This window comes from Dipodomys spectabilis, unplaced genomic scaffold (genome assembly GCF_019054845.1).
Source record: "Dipodomys spectabilis isolate Male_0828 unplaced genomic scaffold, ASM1905484v1 ptg000277l, whole genome shotgun sequence".
In the NCBI taxonomy this organism is placed as follows: domain Eukaryota; kingdom Metazoa; phylum Chordata; class Mammalia; order Rodentia; family Heteromyidae; genus Dipodomys; species Dipodomys spectabilis.
In genome coordinates this window covers 577988-600288 of record NW_024870954.1, presented here as the reverse complement: position 1 = coordinate 600288, position 22301 = coordinate 577988, and the positions used below count along the sequence as shown (strand labels likewise).

General features: G+C 43.0%; 1 protein-coding gene across 2 annotated transcripts in view; it reads right to left on the bottom strand.

The window, feature by feature from the left end:
• Positions 1 to 738: 738 nt before the first annotated feature.
• The window catches only part of Esyt2 (extended synaptotagmin 2), a 96372-nt gene continuing 74809 nt past the window's right edge, over positions 739 to 22301 (bottom strand). For both annotated transcript variants that reach the window (XM_042701016.1, XM_042701015.1), the window contains 10 exons: positions 22128 to 22202; positions 21077 to 21163; positions 14840 to 14989; positions 12762 to 13138; positions 10394 to 10492; positions 9466 to 9597; positions 8334 to 8439; positions 4154 to 4203; positions 3178 to 4067; positions 739 to 855 (listed from right to left, as the gene is read on the bottom strand). In XM_042701016.1, the coding sequence (XP_042556950.1) occupies positions 4022 to 4067; positions 4154 to 4203; positions 8334 to 8439; positions 9466 to 9597; positions 10394 to 10492; positions 12762 to 13138; positions 14840 to 14989; positions 21077 to 21163; positions 22128 to 22202 (1122 nt within the window). In that variant the 3' untranslated portion in view covers positions 739 to 855; positions 3178 to 4021. The remainder of the gene's footprint in view (positions 856 to 3177; positions 4068 to 4153; positions 4204 to 8333; positions 8440 to 9465; positions 9598 to 10393; positions 10493 to 12761; positions 13139 to 14839; positions 14990 to 21076; positions 21164 to 22127; positions 22203 to 22301) is intronic.

Below are 22301 nucleotides of genomic sequence, written 5' to 3'. Positions count from 1 at the left end.
ATACCATGGGACTCACGCTACAACACAGAACACTTGGAATGTCTACAGTGAGCTGCTTTTCAAAGGTCAGTCACACAGACACAGGGACAAAAAGTATTTCTTCTTTTAGGACACGCTGACTAGCAATCAGTTCTCTAAGAGCGTGACACTCAGCGTGGGGTACACCTCTAACCCCCCCCCCCCTCGAAAATGGAGGCAGGAAGATGGAGCCCAACCTGTAAGACTTTCTGAAAACCACATCTGGCAATGAGTTAATTTCACCTTCGCTCTGGGACAGTGGTTGTGGGAGACAGACCCCTGGTGATAATCTTTCTTTGGCATTTTGACTCTGCCACCCCACTTCTGCTCCCCGGTTTCCAATGGGAACCAGCTGGATGCTTACTGAGGAGCCCGTGGAGCCTTTCTCTAGACATCAGTCTTTCTGGCATTCAACAGTTTGACCAAAATGTATCTAAGAGCAGCTCTTTTTACACGTGGGTATTTATAACACTGAAGGACATACAAATGATTTATATAAGCAGATGGGCACAGGCAGTCTACCAGAAGAATTTGTGTCTGTCCAGTCATTCACCAAATGACGTGGCAGACCTTGCAAAGGCACATCGAACAGGTGCACAGGAACATCAAACTGTCTGAAAATGAAGGAATTCATAATGGCAAACACACTACATAAACTTAAGAAATTATCTGGTCCCACACTAAAAATCCCATTTCAAAAGAAAAAAATCAAAGCACAAGTGAGCTATCACAAAAGTTTTATTGAATAAATACATGCACTGTCGTGTAAAATTAGTTAAGCAAGATTTTAACAGCTCCTCTGCTCTTCTTTCCTTGTAGTAGGTCATCCAGCCGGGACTGAAGTAAGCACAGAAAATAGAATAAGTGCACAGCCCCCACGTTGACCTAAGGCATCTGCTTAGGTTTTAAATAAGGACTGGTCTCTTGATAAGGATGACCTACATAAGGAATTTTCAGAGTGCACGATATAAATTTTGGTGAATACAGCTACAAGGCTTTTTCTGTTTTCATCTGACACTTGGAACAGCACTTTTGTACTCTAAGGCACAGGATAAGCAACCCGTGTTCCAGCCAGCAGACCTGCACTTCAAATTAATCAGAGTTAATATTGGTTTGGATCAAAGTAGGAAGTGAAGTTCCCTTTCTTTAGAAAAACCCATTACTGAGAACTAAAAACCAATTACTAAAGCCTAAAAGTTATACTCAGAGAATAGGTTGAGGTGTTTTCTGTCACCTGAATCCTGAAGTATAGAGAAAGGCCTTGATGGTAATTCACAACCTTCCCCATATAGTAAACAGAAAGAAGTGCATCTGGGAGTGTCTCTGTGCTCTTGGCAGTACTTTCTCTTTCCCTTCTTTCTTCCTTTAAAAAGCATGGAGATGGCCGGGCGCTGGTGGCTCACGCCTGTCATCCTAGCTACTCAGGAGGCTGAAATCTGAGGATCATGGTTCAAAGCCAGCCCGGGTAGGAAAGTCTGTGAGACTCATCTCCAATGAACCACCAGAAATCCACAAGTGGTGGTGTGACTCCTGTGGTAGAGAACTTGCCCTGAGCTGAAGAGCTGAGGGACAGCGCCCAGGCCCAGAGTTCATGGCGATGGCTACGGGGGCTCCGGCGCCCCGAGTGGGTGGAGGGTTACCCAAGCCCTTTTCCTGGCGGCAGCTCCCCATCCCCTGCAGCTTGGCAACGCGTGCTGCTACAGAGGATTCCTTTGGGCTCTATGTCCTTAACTGCACACTCTGCCCAACAACGGCTTACCTAAGTATTCCATAGATACAATACCTGTCAACACATGAAGTACATGGGTACAAAACCCAGGTGAAAAATTTCAATGAATATATTTTCTTTATAGAAGCCCATCAATAAACTTGTTTTTTTTTAAAGTCAAAGAAATCAATACTATTAATAAGCAACTAATTTAATAAGATACACCTGTTTCTTGTCTGCTATTAAGATGCCAGTTTCAGGAAGACAATGGTTCACAGCTGTAATCCCAGCTACTCAGAAGGCTGAGATCTGATTATTGTAGCTTGAAGCCACCAAGGCAGGGAAGTCTGTGGGACTCTGATCTCCAATGAATCACACAAAAAAAGGCCAGAAGTGGAGCTGTGTCTTATGCTAGAGTGCCAGCCTTGAGTGAAAAAGCTCAGGGGCAGCAGTTCAAGTCCCAATATTGGAACAGAACAGAACAGAGGGAGGGGGGAGAAAAAATGACCTCTTGATAAGGGAGGGAGGGAGGGAGAGGAAGGGAAGGAGGGAGGGAGAAAAATGAGGAAGGGAGGGAAGGAAAGGAGGGAGGAAGAAAGGGGAGGTAGGGAGGGAGAAATGGAAGAAAGGAAGGAAGGAAGGAGACAAGAGGGAGCCTATATATTGCTATGCATGACATATTCAAAACTTCCTCTCTGAACCAGTTAGAAACTATTTAGATGAACATGTCAGTGGACAGGAGAGGGAGACCACACCAGTCCTACGATTACAACCTACGTGTTGTGGAATGTAGAGTCCATTACAAACACACCTATGGAGCAAAGTGTAAGTTACAAACTAGATGGGGGGAACGTTTGGAAATGGCAGTCAGCATTCACCATAGGCACTTTGGTACATTTGGTCACATGAGCTACCCATAATTATTTGTTTCCAGCATGATGCAAAAAGAACATCTCCAATTTTCAGTGCAAAATTTTATATCTTGTAGGTGTATAGATAGTTCTAAATGTTCTCATGGTCAAGAAAGCCGCCTTCATCCTACAGCTTAATGTCTACACAGCTTGTAATGCTGCCACCTACAGAGCCCCCTCTCACAAGAGGTTTCTGGGATTCTTAGGTATAAAACACCATGCTTTTTATCATCTAAAGAGAAAAAATTCCAAAATAAAAATGTCATGGCAATATTCCAAAATGAAGGCTTGTCGTCGCACACAGGAGGAAGCCAGGGTTAATGAAGAGCCACCACTGATGGGACGGCACCAGGCAGGCCGCTTGGTCCACGGAGACCCTGTGCCTCCGTGCAAGGGCAGCGCTCAGTTCCGAGGGGCACCGTGTTGAGTGCTCCTCCTGGCCTGCCTCACGACCTTACAGTGCAGCAGCGAAGGCTCCTATCTGCACAGACTAGGAAGCTCTGGGAACATGACCAACAACCCGTGGTGACAAGAGCTCACCTGCTAACACTGAAAGTCTGTTTTCATCTTTGTGTAACGTGCACACCTTTGTTCTCGAGTCAGGGCCTGCTCTGTAGCCTCCTGAGGGCCGGCATACAGGTTTGCATCACCAGCCCAGCAGGTGCGCATCTCGGTACAATTTCACACATCAGTTATAACAAGCAATGGAAAATAGGACATTTCAGATAAATACATTATGATTTATAAAGCATGACAGTTTTCTTGATACTTTGTATTCCTCACCAGCCCTCCACTGACTTCTCAATAACATTTTAAATTTGTAAAATGTTAATATTTTGAATCCTTTCTTTGATCATTTGTAATGGGCAGGAATATGCTAAAGCCTAATTAAGGTAATTATCTTTCTATTTTCCCTTTTAAATATATGCAAAACAGGTCACTGAGAGCTTTTTGCTGCACAGATGAGAATGATTATTTGTCACAAGAACTTAACAAGCTTTTAAAGAAAGTATTTCCTTGATCCATTTTCTTCTGAATCCAAGCTAGTATGTAGATTATAAAAATGCAGTCTATTTACATGACCTAGTGCCCTTCAGTGATGCAGAACAAGGCAGTAATAAAGCAAGCTCTGGTCTGCTCCTAACCTGACACCCAGTACTGAACATAACAGTACCCAGTGAAGCACTAGAGGAAACGCAACATAGAAGTTTGACGATAATATCTGCCAACCCTGCCTAAAATGCCAACAGCCTTATAAAATTATTACGGTATGAATAATTCAACACATGAGATTATAAAAAATAGCCTTGGTACATCTGTAAGAAGGTGTGTTCCAAGTTGAGGCGAGATGCGCTGAGACAAAGACGCCTCACGTCCAGCGTGACTACGCCACCACCTGTGGCCTCGTCCCATCTTCTGTGAGGTCATACCTGAGAAAGCAAAGAAGCGCATGGCAGACAGGAGCCAGGCTCCTCCCTGAGCGTTCCTCACACGTGGCCAGGGAGGGAATACTTACCACTGTGTCCAGCCCTTGGCAAGCTCTTCAGATGCCAGAGCGACCAACACCTGTGGGTCCAAAGACAGGGATGAGAAACTCAAGTCTTCCATTGCTTCTCCAACCTTCTCTGAATCTAGTCCTCTCCTTTCTTTGAGGCTCCCAGTTCTTCAATCTTTTCAACTGTTAGGATTGATTTTATCTAAGAGAGTCTTCTTATATCAATAGTTTGTTTTTACAGTCGTGGGGCCTGAACTCTGGGCCTGGGCTCTGTCCCTCAGCTCTTCAGTTCAGGTGAGTGCTCTACCACTTGAGCCATAGCACCACTTCTGGCTTTTTTTGCATATGTGATACTGAGGAATTGAACCCAGGGCCTCATGCATGCAAGGCAAGCGCTCTACCACTGAGCCACCTTCCCAGCTCCCTATCCAATAGTTTTGCGATTAAGTTATGCTGAGCTCTGGTGGCTGACATCTGTAATTCTAGCTACTCAGAAGGCTGAGATCTGAGGACCAAAGTTCAAAGCCAGTCTTACATCCAATTAAACACCAAAAAGCTGGGAGTGGAGCTGTGGCTCTAGTGGTAGAGCACCAGCTATAAGTGAAAAAGCTAAGGGACCACGGCTAATCCCTGAGTTTTCAAACCTCAGTACTGGCATAAAAGAAAAGATTACATTATTATGAAGCATTAGATAAAGGAACTTATGTGGATATCAGCAAATGTAACACTGTCATACTATGGTTTGTGCATGAAGTGCTTCCCTAAGGGCTCATGTGCTAAAGGCTCTCTGGCACCACCTGTGAGGTTTGAGGAAGTGGGTGACTCAGCCTCTGATCTGTATCCAATGGACTAATCCACTGATGGCTTCAATTTTAATGGCATTAAGGAGGTTGTAGCAGGTGTGAGATGGGGCCTAGCTGGAAGAAACAGGTCCTTAAGGGCTTACCCAGGAAAGACAGTGAGTCTGCCTTATTCATAGATTTACCACATGTAGTTTTGAGCATCATGGTAAAAAATTGGTAATATATTTTAAAAACCAAAAGAATTTTCAAAAATAACAATTTTTAAATTCTGCATGCACATTACACAGTTGTTGGTGCTGGGAATCTCTAAGTCAGTCCTGCATTATCATCAATTGTGTTTGAATTACTGTGTTATCTGCTGGGTGCAGAGTAGAAAAAAGGCAGAAGAAAATTGTGCTCCAGGACAATGGCCCTGTCCAGGACACCGACAATTGGGGGGGGGGGGGGGGGGATCTGCCAGAGGCCAGCAGGAAGAGGTCAGATTACCTGACCTCCAGCCTGTGCAGCCCCAGGTAAACAGAAGGAGTAAGAACTTCTGTGCAGCCCCAGGTAAACAGAAGGAGTAAGAACTTCTGTGGCAGGCCCTGTGGTTGCCACCCCACGCCTTCCTTCCTCCCCTAAGCCACCAGGAGGAGGGCCTCAGAACACAGAGGATCAAAAAGATACAGAGCAACTCTCCAGACAAGGTAGCCTGGACAGTTGAAAAGAAAACTCTTCTTTCAATTTTTGTTTTTCAGTTTATGCACTTGTTCATTTTTGTTGTTGTTTTTGTTTGCTTTATTTATATATGTATGTGTATATGTGTGGACATTTGTGTATATTCTGTTTGTTTTCTCTATGTTGCTTTTCTCCATTTAAAAGTGCAGGGCTGATTAAGTAGATGAATATCAGCACCTCGCGTAGGCTGTTTAGAGTACACGAGGGTTTTCCTTCACTAGAGTAGATCACATGATTTCTCTTTCCTTCTTCTTTCCTTCCCTTACACACATTCCCTGTCTTCGTTTCCTTCTTTCCTCTCCTAACTCCTCTATAATCTTTTATCTCTTTCACCTCTAGATCTTTCTGGAAACTATTCTTCTCCATTCCTGCCATACCTAGTACCCTAATTCTTCAACTGATAGTTAAGCTTTAACTCATTGCTCCAGATCATGATTGAACTCTAATCTTGCACTGAATAGCCTTTACAAACCTAGAATCTAGATAAGTAAATCACAACAAAAGATCAAACCATCAAACCCAGTCAACCAAGAACACAGAGAATAACCTATTAGGAAGATCTCATACTCTCGAAAGTCACAACAAAAAGGTCTTCAAATGGGTAAAATCCATCAGAGAAATACAAGTATGAGAAATCAAGGAAATATAACACCCACAGAAAACAACCAGATAACAATAGAACAGACAGTGACCTAGAAGAAATATTGCAAACTAGGCTACGGAAAGACCTACTTTAGTCGATGAAATGATAGAAAGCTTTTACAAGGTATTTCGTGAACATAATGAGACAATAACGGAAGAATTCATGGAGAACACAAAAAGCCAAATGAATTCCAAGAAATGGCAAAGGAGTCCAATGAAAAAACAGTTAAAAGAGTTGCAGGAAGGTACAGACAACTCAATGAAGAAGTCAGTACAAGACCTTCAATAGAGGGGTTGGGAAGGTGGCTCAGTGGTAGAGCGCTTGCTTTGCATGCATGAGGCCCTGGGTTCGATCCCTCAGTACCACATAAGCAAAAAGAAAAAAGTTGGAAGTGGTGCTGAGCTGAAGAGCTGAGGGACAACACCCAGGCCCAGAGTTCAGGCCCCATGACCAGACCAAAAAAAAAAAAAGACCTTCAATAGAGATAGAAACCCTTACAAATGACCAAACAGAAAGCAAAGAAATAACAAAGTAGAATTCTTCTACAGCAAAATAGAAGACATAGTAGGCAGAGATTTGGGGCTTGAAGATAAGAGTAGATATAGAGAGAAAGGAGTTAATATATAGAACCACGCCAAGAAACAAGCAAGGAGCTTTAAAAAACTTTAGGACTCAATCTGAAGACCTAATTTGTGGCTGAGAAAGAACAGGCAATTCCGGGGACAATTTAACAGAATTCTAGCACAGAACTTTCAGATGGAAGAGGCTTTTAGAACACCCACCAGACCATCGGTCCAGAGAAGAAACTTCTACTGCCATATCGTTATCCAAACAGACTGGTAGAAAACAAAGAAAGGATACTTAAAGCTTTTATAGAGAAAAGATTGATTACTTAAAAAAGGAAAAGTAGTCAAAATAACTGCAGACTTCTCAGCTGAAACTCAAGGGCTTGGCATGATGTATGCCAAACACTGAAAGTGAGCTACCAACCAAGAACACTCTACCCCTTCAAGCTTTCCTTCATAACTGAAGAGCAGAGAAAAACATCCCAGGACAAACAAAAACTGGAACAATTTACCTGTTCTTAATTTTGTGAAAAATGCACTTCCCCCAAAACAAATGCTGCCCAAAGCAAGGTAAATGACAGGGACCCTCTAAAGCAAAAAGGGCTTGGTAATGTGCTTAGTATAAGTGATAAAGTAAAAATTTTAGATTTGCTCTGAAAAGCAGCGTATTTTCAGTAGAAGTTGGGCAGCTTACAGGAAAAAGGACTCAAGCATCTGCAACACAGCACTGAACTGTGTGCATCCTGAGCATTCATGTTTTTCCCTCTTCAACCATGTACCTGTGGATGTCAAGGGCCTGTGTATCTTGTCCCAGGTCCATTTCTGTCTCTCCCTGCCTCCTGGCTTCCATGAGTTCAGAAGCTCTGCTCTGCCCTGCCACAATGTGGCTCCTGATGAAGATACTTTGCTTTACTGTGACCCAAGACTAACAGAGGCAAGTAACAGTGGATGGAAACTGTGATTCAAGATGAATCTTTCTTCCTCCAAAATGCCTCTTTCAGGTATTGGTCACAGTGGCAAGAAAGCATTATAACTAACACAGGCAGCATAGCCGACGGGAGCTTTCTGTACTACTGCCGCTACTGAGAAAGTAGTATCTACAATTCAAAGCCCTCTTCCCTAACTTACCTCTTACATGCACTATTAAAGGGCACACAATTTTACACAGAAGTTCAACATGAGTACAGACACCTAAAATATTAGTAGATAAAGCTTATAATCTGCTAGATACTAGTAGCTAGAAGAATAGTGACGGTTGAAGAGATGAGCTATTTGAGAATATTTTCCTCCATGTATTCCTTCAATGTAGTATTGAGCAAAGCCTTAAAAATTAAAAAATCAATATTCCTTCTAAACCCATTTCTAAACCAACTTCTAAATAAGTTTGAATCCATTTAGATAGATCCAGGAACAGTGGGAGGTGTTCAATTTTTAAAGTATAGGAACCAATCAAGCACTCTTTTTAAACTCACTTTGCCAAGAAGCCCTTTGTCTTTGGACAAGAAGCCGCCACTGTTCTTCACTGCTACGTCCAGCGTCCTCCTCTGAACCTCAGGGAGTGAGACACTGAAGTCAAAGCTGAAATGGGAACAGGACGTGACTTAAGATTCTCCATAATTATGTTCACTTTTCCTTTTAATTGAAAATGACATTTCTGCTTATGAAAGTACTCCCAACAGTATATTTTCTTTTTCTTATAAAACTAGAGCTGTCTTGTGGTTTAAATACAGATTCTGGTATGAAAATGTGGTTAATAAGACAGATCTGAGTTAAAAGAAACTGGGACCAAGCTGGGCACTATGGTTTACACCTATAATACTAGCTTCCCAGGAAGCTGAGATATGAGGATCATGGTTTAAAGCCAGCCAGTAGGAAAGGCCATAAGCCTCTTAGCTCCAATTAATCACTGGAAAACTGAAGTGGTGCTGTGGCTCAAAGTAGTAGAGTGCTAGCCTGAAGCGAAAGAGATCAGGGACAACACCCAGGCCCTGAGTTCAACCCCCAAGACCAACAAAGAAGGGAAGGGGAAAGAGAAGGAAAAGAAAAGAGAAACTGGGGCTGGGAAGGTGGCTCAGTGGTAGAGCGCTTGCCTTGCATGCATGAGGCCCTGGGTTCGATTCCTCAGCACCACATAAGCAAAAAGAAAAAAGCCAGAAGTGGTGCTGTGGCTCAAGTGGTAGAGCGCTAGCCTTGAGCTGAAGAGCTGAGGGACAGCGCCCAGGCCTAGAGTTCAGGCCCCATGACTGGACCCTCCCCCCCCCCAAAAAAAAAGTCTCATGGACTTTCCGGCTTGGGCTGGCTTTGAACCATGATCCTCAGATCTCAGCCTCCTTAGTAGCTAGGATTACAGGCGTGAGCCACCGGCACCCAGCCAATAATTTGACTTTTATGTAATCCTTGGTCTTCCTGTGAAGTGTTTGTAGTTTGGTCTGTTACATTTAGCACGTCTACTTGAGGTTCACAATATTGAAAATGTGGTAAAGGTTGTCCGTTTAATTTTTCAACAGAGCCTGACTCATATGCTTAGTTACTCAAAAACGTTTTTCAGGCCTGTCCTTATCTGCTACACAACAAGCCTCTTCTTAGATAAAGAATCTGCCATACCTTTGATCAAATATAGGGTTTAATGTCTTCTTTGACACATGTGTTTTCCTCCTTCCCGATCTCCTCTTGTCTGGTAATAAATACATGCGGACATAGGGATCGGAGCCATCCTCAGAGAAGGCAATAAGATTTCTCATAACACAAACCAGAAAAGACTGATTAGAATTCAGAAAATGAGAATACCATCACATTTTCTTCAGTGCTGATTTCATGTTTAAACACCAAGCAGAAGCAAGGAGAGAGAGGCAGAGAAGCCCATTTGCCTGCTGGCATCTCTCCCAAATTCCCTTTCAGCAACTTTGTCAGAGGAGACTTTGGTGTCTACTTCCTGAGCCCAGGTTTGGAGGGATTCTACGTCCCTCTTCTTTGCTGCTAACACTGTCTCTTAGCCTTCTACTGTTTCACCCTGACTCTGTCAAGTGAGCCAGCACCCAGAAGTCCCGTGATGCCACTCAGGCCTTCCTGGCATGAGTCTGAGCTGACACACGGGTCCCCTACTGGACCTGCTTGGGCCATTTCCTCCACCTACACAAACTGGGCTGGCACAGGGTCCACTTTCTCTGTACTAGAAAGGAACACTGGTGTGAGCCACGTACTGCCAAGCATTAGCCACCTCAGATTCCTCACTGACCTAAGTGAACTGGAACTCCACAGGGTGCCAGCAGACCTATCTACATGATGTGGCCTCCACTGTTCCTCTTCTCCGTTATTATCTTAACAGCAAGAACATACAAGATGCTCCAAATTACATATTTAATTAAAGGCTATTTATATTATGCTTCTACATGCCACCAATTTTATTTTCCTGTTTCCAACAGGTTTTCATAGGCTCAACTCCTTATTTATATCCTTTTCAACTGCTAATAAGACAAGTCAGAATCACATAGAAAGACAAGAATCATGAGCAGCAAGGAAGCTGGGCGCTTACCTGCAGGCATGCACCACCACGATGAGCTTATTCCTTTGGGAGCTGTGCCGGATTGTCAACTGGATCTGCCCCAGCGGGGACTGGCCCAAGGTCGTCCCACTGGGAAAACAGAACAGAGGTCACCAGCCTTCCCCTGACTGCCAGAGTAAAATGGTTCATGGCACAGTGTACAGGTCGGCTCCGTTCATTTATATAAAAAGAAATCAAATTTCCACGGACTTAAAACAACATTTGAAACTAGAGGGTTCAGTAACTTAACGATTCAAAACGGACAGTCTTTCACAGTGTGCCTAAAATGAAAATGACACGGAGACCTCCCTATTGGGGCCTCAATCCTGAGATCTTCTCTTGGGAGTGCCTGCCTTGCAGCCTCGCACCTGCTGGGCAAGCCATCTTCCCCAACTCATATAACTCATTGCTTTTTTCCAAAATAATGACCTGCAAACTGCGAAGGCAAAAAGTGAGTGTGGATCAGAGGACCTCACATGTCTGCACATGTGTCTTCACAATCACCAAGAACAAACATCTCTTCACCATTACCCACGCCTCTCTTAGTATTTTCCTATAACTTAGCACAATTCATTAAAACAGGAAGAGCAAACAGGATACAAGGACACATGCACCTCCATGTTCATTGCAGCACTGTTCACAATAGCCAAGATATGGAAACAACCCAAATGCCCCACTTACAGATGAATGGATCCAAAAATTGTGGTACCTACATACAACGGAACATTATGCAGCCATTAGAGAGGACAAAATATGGCATTCACGGAAATGAATGGAACATTCTGAGTAAGGTAAGCCAAGAGCAAAAGGGACTGATATGTGGATGCTAAAGCCAAAACATAAGGAGATACAACAAAGTAAACAAGACTCGAGAAACAGAGGACCTCCACTCATCTTGTTCTATCATTACTAAATGACTGCATGCTGCTGACCACATGTATGGCATGTATGTGCACATCTGAGGGAAACTAGAAAGAGGACACAGAAACAGAGGGAAGCAGGGAAACATACAACAGAAGGGTCCATCAGCTGCACTGGACATTGATGAAAACAAACTAAGCAACTCCAGGGCAGCGACGGGAGGGAGGGAGGGAGCGGGGAGAGGGAGCAGCTCACACTGAGCCAAAGGAAAGAGATGTACATATCACCTGATACAGAAATAAACAGATACAGTGTCAAAGCTCATAGAATTCACAAACTTTATAGACTGTGATAATGACAATTTGCCTCATGAAGGTTAGAATGTGTTTGTGACTAAGAATCACTATCTCACAATACTGTGAAATTTATGTACTCACTTAATCACAATAAAAAATTTAAAATAGGAAGAGCAGTCTCAGAGGCCAATATACCCTAATCACAGGAATTTTTAGCATCTAATGGAAGCATTAACTATGTTCTTCCTTACCCTAAGAAGCCATATGCATAGTTATGAATCTCTGGTTAAAATAAGAAACCAACACAAACATCCAGACAAGAGGGACTGAATGGTGGTAATGGGATGCTGCCCACACAAGCAAAGACTCACTCTTCTGCAAAAGGAGCCAAGCCAAACTGCCCATGTACACGTAAGGGTCCACAGGAGACCCTTACCATCCATTCCTGGCCAGAAGCACATGCATGGTGCTAAGCCTCCTGCCCTTCCTACTTGCCAAAATTCTCACTTCATCATTCTGCTATACACCTATAAAACAGCAGGTCTTATTTTGAAGATCAAAGATTCAGATTATGAAACAACAGCACAAATCAAAATTAGTCTAGCTAACTAACCTAAGAACCTAGCTCCCTCCTATGGTGTGTGGCGGTGCTCAGCGCGAGGATGTGGGTTCTGATGGTGTTTATAACCGCCCCTCAGTGTGGGGTGTGAACTCTGATGATGTTTATGACCGCCACCCTCAGTGTGGGGTGTGAACTCTGATGGTGTAAATGACCGCCACTCTCAGTACAGGAGATGTGAACCTGGTAAAAACCACCTTTCTCAGTATAGGGATGAGAACTGATAAGTGTTAACAACCATAGCTATGGCGGATGTAAACTGATGGAGTTTACAGTTGCCCTTAGTATGAGAGACATAGACGCTAATGGCAATAACCACTTTAAGTGTATAGAATGTGAACTGTGATGTGTAAAGAACAACTAACTTCGGCATGGAGGACATGAGCTCTGATGATGTTAACAACTACTCTGATGGTATCAATAACCCTTAGTGTGTGGGTATTAACAACCCTTGATGTGGGGGCAAAGTCTAAGCCTGATGACAACCTTCCATGTGGCGATCTGAACTCTGATGGTGTCTGACAATGTGGTGTGGGGTGCACACTCTGTGATAAACAATGCCGAAAGCATTAATAATAGTTACTTCTCGAGCTGCCGCAGCCTTTGACGCAGCTCCTGGGTGGCGATGGGCAGGGAGATGTCTGACGCGATGCTGGGCGTGGGCTCCTTGGCAGAGACGTGGCTGGGGGAGGCCAGGAGGCTGGAGGAGCTCCTGCCCAGGTCTCCCTGCCTGGGAGGGGTGGCGTCCGGGGGCTGGGCCTCCTCCTCCACTCTGGGCTCCTCGTGGCTCCCCAGCACTGGTGTGGGTGGAGCCACACTGCTGCCACCAGTGCTGCTACCAGAGGCAGATACTTGAGATTTGACAGGCATTTTCCTTCCTTCTTTGGAAACAGAAGGTCGTTTTACTTGAGCTGAATGTTGGTAGTCCGAAGGCCTCTCTTGCTTTTCCAGATGAAGTACCTAGAGGCAATAAACACGGAACCCAGTTACACTAGCAACATCTGGGCACATCTTGACTATATCAAGTTAGATGCATCCATTCCCAAGTATCTTTAAAACTTGGCTCAAAATTTTTTTTAATTAAGTATTATCTTTTCAATTATTCACTTATCAAAGTCATATTCTGCTACAAATTTAGAAAAAGCAGTTTCAGTAGTCGAAATACCTCTTCTGTCTTTTTCTGGTCTCTTCTATTTGTACACATTCTTCCACAATTTGTGGAACAATGTTCTCATGAGAGAAGCCTACCAAGCCACAGACCCCTGATAAGACAATGAAACCCCCCATTCTACATACGTAGGAAGTTCAGAGAAAATCTGATCTCATTGTGCAACCCTAAACCACCAAGTGCAGAGCAGCGGCCAACAGGGGCCAGTCACAATGTCCCCCAGCTTTGGGGCACATCCTGGAGCAGCGACAAAAGTAGTGTGCACACACACACACACATACATGTGCACACACACACAGACTAGTAACAACCTCTGAACTCTGCGGGCCCTCCATTCCGGGGCTCCAAAGATGGCTTGAGGATTTCCTCACTTTTAAGAAACAAAATGTCAGTAAACATCCACATGCTCATGGCCTCCCTGTATATCGTGCAATTACCAAGAGTCATGTTTTGGAAACAGGCTATTAGTCCTAAGAACATGGAATTTGTAGCTGGGAACTCTGCCAAAGGTTGCACCAGTGCTCTGAGTCTAATCAGGTACAAAGAATATTGTCATTACGATCTTCAAGAGATCCAGTTCATTTAAACTATTTTTAAAAGTTCATTCTCTGGGTGGAGATAACTCAATAGTAGAGCACTTGCCATGCATGAGTAAGACATTGCATTCAATCCCTAGCATTAAAAAAAAAAAAAGTAGGCTTCTTATGTTAATGTTTCATGTGTATATGTGCATATATGTGTGTACATACGCTTGTATGTAATGTTTAAGTGCACATGTTCATGTGTGTGTGTGTGGTTGTTTTATGGCACTAAGGTTTATAATCAGTGCCCTGACTTTGCTAGGCAAGTGCTTTAGTACTTGAGCTATGCCCCCACTCCTGTATATTTTAGATAGATAAAATTGATTATTTATTGATAGAACTGGTGAGAGAGACCGTGTGTGCATGTGTGTGTGTGTGTACACACGCGTGTGCTCTGGTACTGGGGCTTGAACACAGGGCCTCATGCTCTTGCGCAGCTTTTTTGTTGTGGCTGAACTACTGACGCTTCAGCCCGGCATCCAGTCCTAGCTTTCTGATGGTGATTTGGCTATAAGAGCCTCTCTGATTTTTTTGCCTAGGCAGGCTTCCAACTTGGATCCTCAGACCTCAGCCTTCTGAGTAGCTAGGATTAGAGATGTGAGCCACTGAATGCCCAGCAAGTTTCTAGGGATTTAAACCCATGGCTTGCTGCTTGCCTCTGATGGAGTGACGCTTTCTGACCCACTGGCCTGTTGATACCTAGAAATGAAGTGCTTGTTAGAGGTCCAAGACTGCTATGGTCTCTGCTCTCCTCAAAAGAACTCCCTGATGGTCCCTAACACCACGGCCACCTGGCTGCTGTATCACCTCCCTACACCTCTCCACCACCAGTTACACTGGCTGGGACCAGGAGCAGTGCGGGTTGCATCTGCCTTCTCTCTTCCCACTAGCATATGAAGGACGGTACAGTACCCTAAGAGCAATCTTCATTTTTAAGGTGCTGTTTGGTCCGGAGTTGCTCAGCTGAAACCGCTGGTTTATTGTCATGTCATCACTGGTGAGCAACTCACTAAGGGGGACCCTCAGGCTCCCCAAGGAACACTGATGCTGCTCATCCTTGACCTGCAAAACACAGAACAGAAAACACTGAAAGGTCCAAAAACTAGCCTTTGAAAAATATACTTCAAACATTTCACAGCTAGTATCCAAAATACACAAGGAACTCAAGAAACTAACTCCCCCCAAATAAATAAACCTATTAATAAAGGGGCAAAGGAACTAGACTGAGACTTCTCAGAAGAAGAATGGCAAACACATGAGGAAATGTTCATCACCCCTGACCATAAAGGAAATGCAAACCAAAATAACTCTGAGATTCCATCTCACCCCAGGTAAGACTAGCCAACATTGTAAATTCAAACAACAATTCAAACAAATGTTGGCAGGGAATGTGGGGAATGTTGACGGGAATATAAACTAGTACAACCATTCAGGAAGGCACTTTGCAGATCCTCAGAAAACTAAACACACCAGTCCTCTATAACCCAGCACTAGAGCATCACAAGCCAGGATATGGTAAAGACACATGTTCACTGCTGCACTACCACAACAGACAAGCTATGGGAACCGCCCAGTTGCCCTACAACAGATGAGTCCATCAAAAAGATGTGGTACAGATACATGATAGAAGGTTACTCATCTACTAGAATAATATTACATCATTGGCAGTGAAGTGTATGAACCTAGAGCAAATCATGTTAAATGAAGTAAGCCAGGCTCAGAGACAAATGGTGCATGTGTTCTCTCACATACAGAAGCTGGATCTGATAACAACTGGACATGATAACTTATACAGGACTCTAAGAATTCACACACAGAAAGTTAGACTAAAGGAGGATAGTCTTAGGGGAGGAACCCAAAGGCAAAATTACTCTGATCATTTAGAATACTATTTATGGAAACAAATTCCAGGAAATAGAGACGTGGTGGTGGTATTGTTTTTTGCTTTTGCTTTCGGCGAGCAAAGGGGTGATTCGGAGGGAGGAAGGCTGAACAAATGCATGGTATGCAGCTGACACTATGTGAAAACTATGCAACTTGTATGCAGTGATGGGTGGGGGAACTAAAGGAAGCAAAGAAAGGAGTGACACTGTCCAGAAAGAAATGTACTCATTACCTGACTTAGAAAATGGTAATCCCTCTATATAAGAACTTACTAACAGTAAAATTATATTAAAAAAAAACAAAAACAAAGATCGCCAGGCTAGGTGGCTCACTCCTGAAATCCCAGCTACTCAGGAGGTGGAGATCTGAGGATCGCGGTTCAAAGCCAACTGGGTGGGAAAGTCCATGAGACTCCTATGTCCAATAAATCACTAGAAAACCAGAAGTGGCGCTGTGGCTCAAGTGGTAGAGTGCTCACCTTGAGCTGAGGAGTTAAGGGACAGCACTTAGGCCGAGTTCAAAACCCATGACCGACAAAAAAAAAAAAAAATTAAAAATGATAATAAAATAAATTATTTTATTATTTTATTGCAGGCACATTTGGCCTGCAAATGTGCTTCTGTGGTAGAGCACTCATCTAGTATGTGCAGGGTCCTGGGTTCAGACCCAGTCTCTCTCACACACACACACACACACACACACACACACACACACACACACCTTCAAAAGTACAAGTTATTTTAATACACACACACACACACACACACACACACACCTTCAAAAGTACAAGTTATTTTAATAGTCATTTTATAAAGGACACACACACACACACACACACACACACACCTTCAAAAGTACAAGTTATTTTAATACACACACACACACACACACACACACACACACACACACACACACACCTTCAAAAGTACAAGTTATTTTAATAGTCATTTTATAAAGGAAAATTATAGATACAGGGTGTTTTTGTTTATGACAGTCCTGTGGCTTGAACTCAGGGCCTAGGTGCTGAGCTTCTTTACTCAAGGAGGACTCTATCATTTGAACCTCAGCTCCACTTCCAGCTTTTTGGTGGTTAATTGGAGATAAGAGTCTTATGAACTTTGGCTTCAAACTGTGATCTGAGCTTCTTGAGTAGCTAGAATTAGAGGGCTACTGGCACCTACCAAGTTTTTTTGGTTTGGGGTTGTTTTTTGTCGGTCATGGGCTTGAACTCTGGACCTGAACACTGTCCCTCAGCTCTTCAGCTCAAGGCTAGTGTTCTACCACTTGAGCTATAGCTCCATTTCGGTTTTTTTGTGATTTATTGGAGATAAGAGTTTCACGGACTTTCTTGCTTGGGCTGGGTTTGAACCATGATCCTCAGATCTCAGCCTCCTGAGTAGCTAGGATTACAGGCATGAGCCACCGGTGCCTGGCTCCTACCAAGTATTTTTATGTATAACAGAGGTCACGAGTATAAAACAACAAACAGCAATGAAACAGGGCATGCTGATGAGCCTTCAGCCCCTGATGTTCACACCATCTATTAGTGAAGCTCTGAACAAATGTAGCATAAACAGAGAACGATTTAAAAAAACAGGTAGATGCAGTTAGAGTATAAGTTCCACAAGCTCTATCTCTGACACAGCAAACAGATAGAAAACAGAGTACACAAAAGTGTCCCCCTTAGCTCCCTTCTGCTAAGATACACTCCACATCAGAAACACATGCTCTTCAGGTAGGTGGAGGGCAGGCATCAACAGGGGCCACAGCCAGGCACTGGTGGCTCATGCCTGCAATCTTCACCACACAGGAGGCTTAGACCTAAGATGATGGCTCAAAACCAGCACTAGATCAGAGAGACAAATGGCACATAGTCCCCCAATATGTGGATGTTAATTCAAAATGCAGATACAACACAGAAAACAGGACTCAAGAAACAAAGGACCTCTACTTAATTTGTTGTATCGTTTCTAGATGACTCCATGTTCTTGACCTCATATATGGTATATACATGCGCACATCTGAGGGAAGCTAGGAGGAGGGCACAGAATCAGAGGGAAATGGGAAAAAATACACAGAGGGGCTCATCAGCTGCACTGGATATTGATTAAAATGAACTAAGCAACTCAAGGGCAGTGGTGGGAGGGAGGGAATAAGAGGGAAAGTAGGAATAGCTTATACTAAACAAAAGGGAAAAAAAATGTATGTATCACCTGATTTGGAATAAATAGCTGGAGTGTCAAAGTTTGTAGAGTCCATAAGCTTTATAGACCACAATAATGACAATGACAGTTTGCCTCATGAAGTTTAAAATGTGCTTGCGACTTTAAGTAAATATCACTATTCCAAAATACTGTGAAAATTTGTAAAATTTATATAATCGCTTAATCTCAATTAAAAAAATATTCAAAAAGAACCCACCAAACTGGGGCCTGGTAGAGTGCTTGCCTTGTATGCATGATGCCCTGGGTTTGACTCCTCAGTACCACATAAGCAGAAAAAGTAGAGCGCTAGCCTTGAGCTGAAGAGCAATGGGACAGCGCCCAGCGTTCAGGCCCATGACAGACAAAAAACAAAACAAAACAAAACAAACTCACACAGAGAGAAGGTATGAACAGAGCCATAAAAAGGAATATAGGCATTACTCATCTCTGATTCCTAGCAGGTCCTGATACAGTGTCTCTGTTCCTTCCATATGTCTACTGAGACCCTTGAAAAAGCTGAACTGTCACGTTTGTTTCCAATCAACAGAGCTGGTCGACAATCTCTTTAAAAAAAAAAAACCAACAAAAAACGGCCCTGACAGGAAAGTCTTTGAGACTCTTACCTCCAACTAACAACTTTTAAAAAGCCAAAGGAAAGCTGTGGCAACAAACCATTCTCAATGTAAAGGGCTCAAGTTATACAAAGCATATACTCTGACCATTATGGAATGTTTAAAATTCCCAACTACTTAAACACTAAGCAACATACGTGTAAATCAGAAATCCTCAAAACAAGGAAGAAATGCAGCCTGGTACCAGTGGCTCACACCTGTAATCCTAGCTACTCTGGAAAGCCAGCCCAGGCAGGACAGTCCATGAGACTCTTTTCTCCAATAAACCATTAGAAAACCAGAAATGGAACTGTGCTCAAGTGGCAGAACACTTGCCCTGGGCTGAAGAGCTGAGAGACAGCGCCCAGGCCCAGAGTTCAAGCTCCACGACAGGAGAGGGAGAGGGAGAGGGAGAGGGAGAGGGAGAAAGGAAGAAAGAAAGAAAGGAAGAAAGAAAGAAAGAAAGAAAGAAAGAAAGAGAGAGAAAGAAAGAAAGAGAGAGAGAGGGAAAGAGAGAGAGAGAGGGAGGAAGGGAGAGAGGGAGGGAGGGAGGGAGGGAGGGAAGGAGGGAGGGAAGGGAAAAGGGAAATGGAGGGGCTGGGAAGGTGGCTCAGTGGTAGAGTGCCTGCCTTGCATGCATGAGGCCCTGGGTTCGATTCCTCAGCACCACATAAGCAGGAAAAAAAAAGCCGGAAGTGGCGCTGTGGCTCAAGTGGTAGAGCACTAGCCTTGAGCTGAAGAGCTAAGGGACAGCGCCCAGGCCCAGAGTTCAGGCCCCACGACCGGACCCAAAAAAAAAAAAAAAAAGGAAAAGGGAAATGGAGGAAATAATAATCAAAAGGGAAATTATCAAAAGAAATAAAAATGAAACTGTAAGTCAAAAGTTAGACCAAATGCCTGTGTTATAACAGTTCTTCTATCAAGTTTCCTTTTCAGAAATTAGGCAAAGAGAAGCAAATGAAAGCTGAATAATCATAAAACATGAAATGAGATTGATCATGGCAAAAACTACTGAAATTATGAAGAAAAAAAACCAATAATGATCATCAATGAAACCACAAGTTATTTCTTTCAGAAAGTAAAATCAATAAACCTCTTGTCAGACTGGGAAGATCATCTCCTATGTACATACACATTTCAATGGGACTGGAAAACATCAAAGGCTAACCTTATAGAAAGGTTTCAACAACACAGATGAAAGCAACCAATTTCTTGAAAGACATTAATGTCACAATCAAACCACAAGTAACAGATAACTTGGATAGCTCTATATCCACTGATAGAATAGAGTTTGCATTTTTTTTGTCGGTCGTGGGGCTTGAACTCTGGGCCTGGGTGCTATTTCTCAGCTTTTCAGCTCAAAGTGAGCGCTCTACCACTTGAGCCACAGCGCCACTCTCGGTTTTTTAGTGGTTTATTGGGGATAAGAGTCTCACGGACCTTCCTGCCTAGGCTGGCTTTGCACCCCGATCCTCAGATCTCAGCCTCCTGAGTAGGCAGGATGACAGGTGTGAGCCACCGGCGCCTGGCTTGAGTTTGCCTTTAAAAACTTTTTCACAAGGAAAACTGCAGACTACCAAATATATAAGGCAAAAAAAAAAAAAAAAAAAGATTTAAAAAATCAATTCTACACAAACTCAGAAAATCAAAGAGGAAGGATACTTCCTAATTCATTCAAGGGGTCAAATACTCAGACACCAAAATAGAAAAGGACGCTATAAGGAAAGAATAGTACAGATCGGTGTCCATTGTAAGACACAAAAACTTCAAAGAGTCCACATGGGGCCTATCCCTGAACAAAAATTTGCTTGTAATGTTTCCAAACATTGATCCTAAAAAGTAAATAAAATTCCTTCAGTTTTAATATTAGAAAATCAACAGTGAATCTTATTTAAAAAAAAAAAACTACTATAATCATTTGACTAAATACAGAAAAGCCTTTGAGTGAAATCTGATATTCACCCACGAAAACAAACGCTCAGCAAACTAGGACAAGCCAAGGGAGCATCTCTGATCAGGCATCTTGGGAGATCAGTCCTGGTAGTTTCACTGCGCCAGGCGGGGGTAGGGTGTCTCCGCACCAACTCTTCACCACACAGAGAATAAGGAAGGTGGGCAAGCAAGAGGAGCAATGGGAAGCAGATGTGGCCCTCACAGTGGGTAATAACACTGCCCACACATAAAACCCTAAGACATTTATGCAACAGTCACTAGAATTAACACATGTCAGGCAGGGTAGTACATGACTTTCATCCCAGCCTTGTCTATGTTGCAAGATCAAAAACAAACTTAAGTTTAGTAGGGTTGTATAACAACATACTACTGTATGAAAAATCACATGGATACGTGTATGTTTGTGTGTACAAATCAGAACTCATCAAACTGTATTCTTTATGTATAGCTTATTGTATTAATTATTAAACACAAGATTAAAAATGCAAGTAAAATACCTCAACTTCAAGGTCCTGGCGCTTGGGATTGTGAACAAAGAAAGTAAAGTTTTCCTCCCACACAGGTTCATTGGTTTTATACCGAATCTGAAAGAAATAGTCCAACATTAGCACTGATATATGCTCTGGGAAAGGAATACCAGCACTGTACTTACGAATGTTTACAGGACAGGATAACCTCAATCAAATTCTAAGACATAATTACTTAGATTACTGAGATGTACTATCATATTAGTGTTAAACTATTCGAAAAGATGGATAGACAGTCCAAAGTTTCAGAGTCTTTTTCTGCCTTTTTTTTGGTTGGTCCTGGGGCCTGAACTCTGGGCCTGGGCGCTGTCCCTCAGCTCTTCAGCTCAAGGCTAGCCCTCTACCACTTGAGCCACAGCGCCACTTCTGGCTTTTACTGCTTATGTGGTGCTGAGGAATCAAACACAGGGCCTCATGCATGGGAGGTAAGCACTCTACCACTGAGCCACCTTCCCAGCCCCCCACTTTTTTTGTTGGTCGTGGGCCTTGAACTCTGGGCTTGGCACTACTGTCCATGAGCACTTCAGCTCAAGGCTAGCGCTCTACCACTTGAGCCACAGCACCACTTCCAGTTTTCTGTTGGTTAAATGGAGATGACTCTCAGTAAACAGTGACCTGTCACTGAATAATTGCTAAAAGTCAGTGAGAAAGACATATTAAAACAACAGCAATACTTTATTTCAAGCCTTGGACCTAAACTATATGTGGTGGATTTAAGTACTTTTGGTTAGCTTAAAGCTATTTGTAGGCTGATCAAAGGAAACTTGGGCATTTTTCCCACATATCCATGAAATCATTCATATAGTACTTTTAAAGTTATTTTAAAAAATAGAAACACATTCATTTACAAAGTAGGTAGTTGGTTACCTATTAAATGATGGCTTTAAAGGGGGAAAAAAAGAGAACACGACGGTCCTGGCAGCCACACGCCATATACCTGGAACAGCGCTGGATGGTGACAGTGGTAATTGTGATCATATTAAGGTAGTGTCAGAAAATCAGCCACATGTGAGTGCCTTACCTTACTTTCCTGAGCCTTGTGACCAACTGACATGTGGACAAGAGGATTTGGGTTGCTGTTTATTTTCTTCCCTGACTACCCCAAAACAAAAACAAAATAGATAAAATTATTAGACACATTTCTAAATGAGTTCTACTAAAAATGAAACTATTGGCCAAAATTATGAGTTGTATC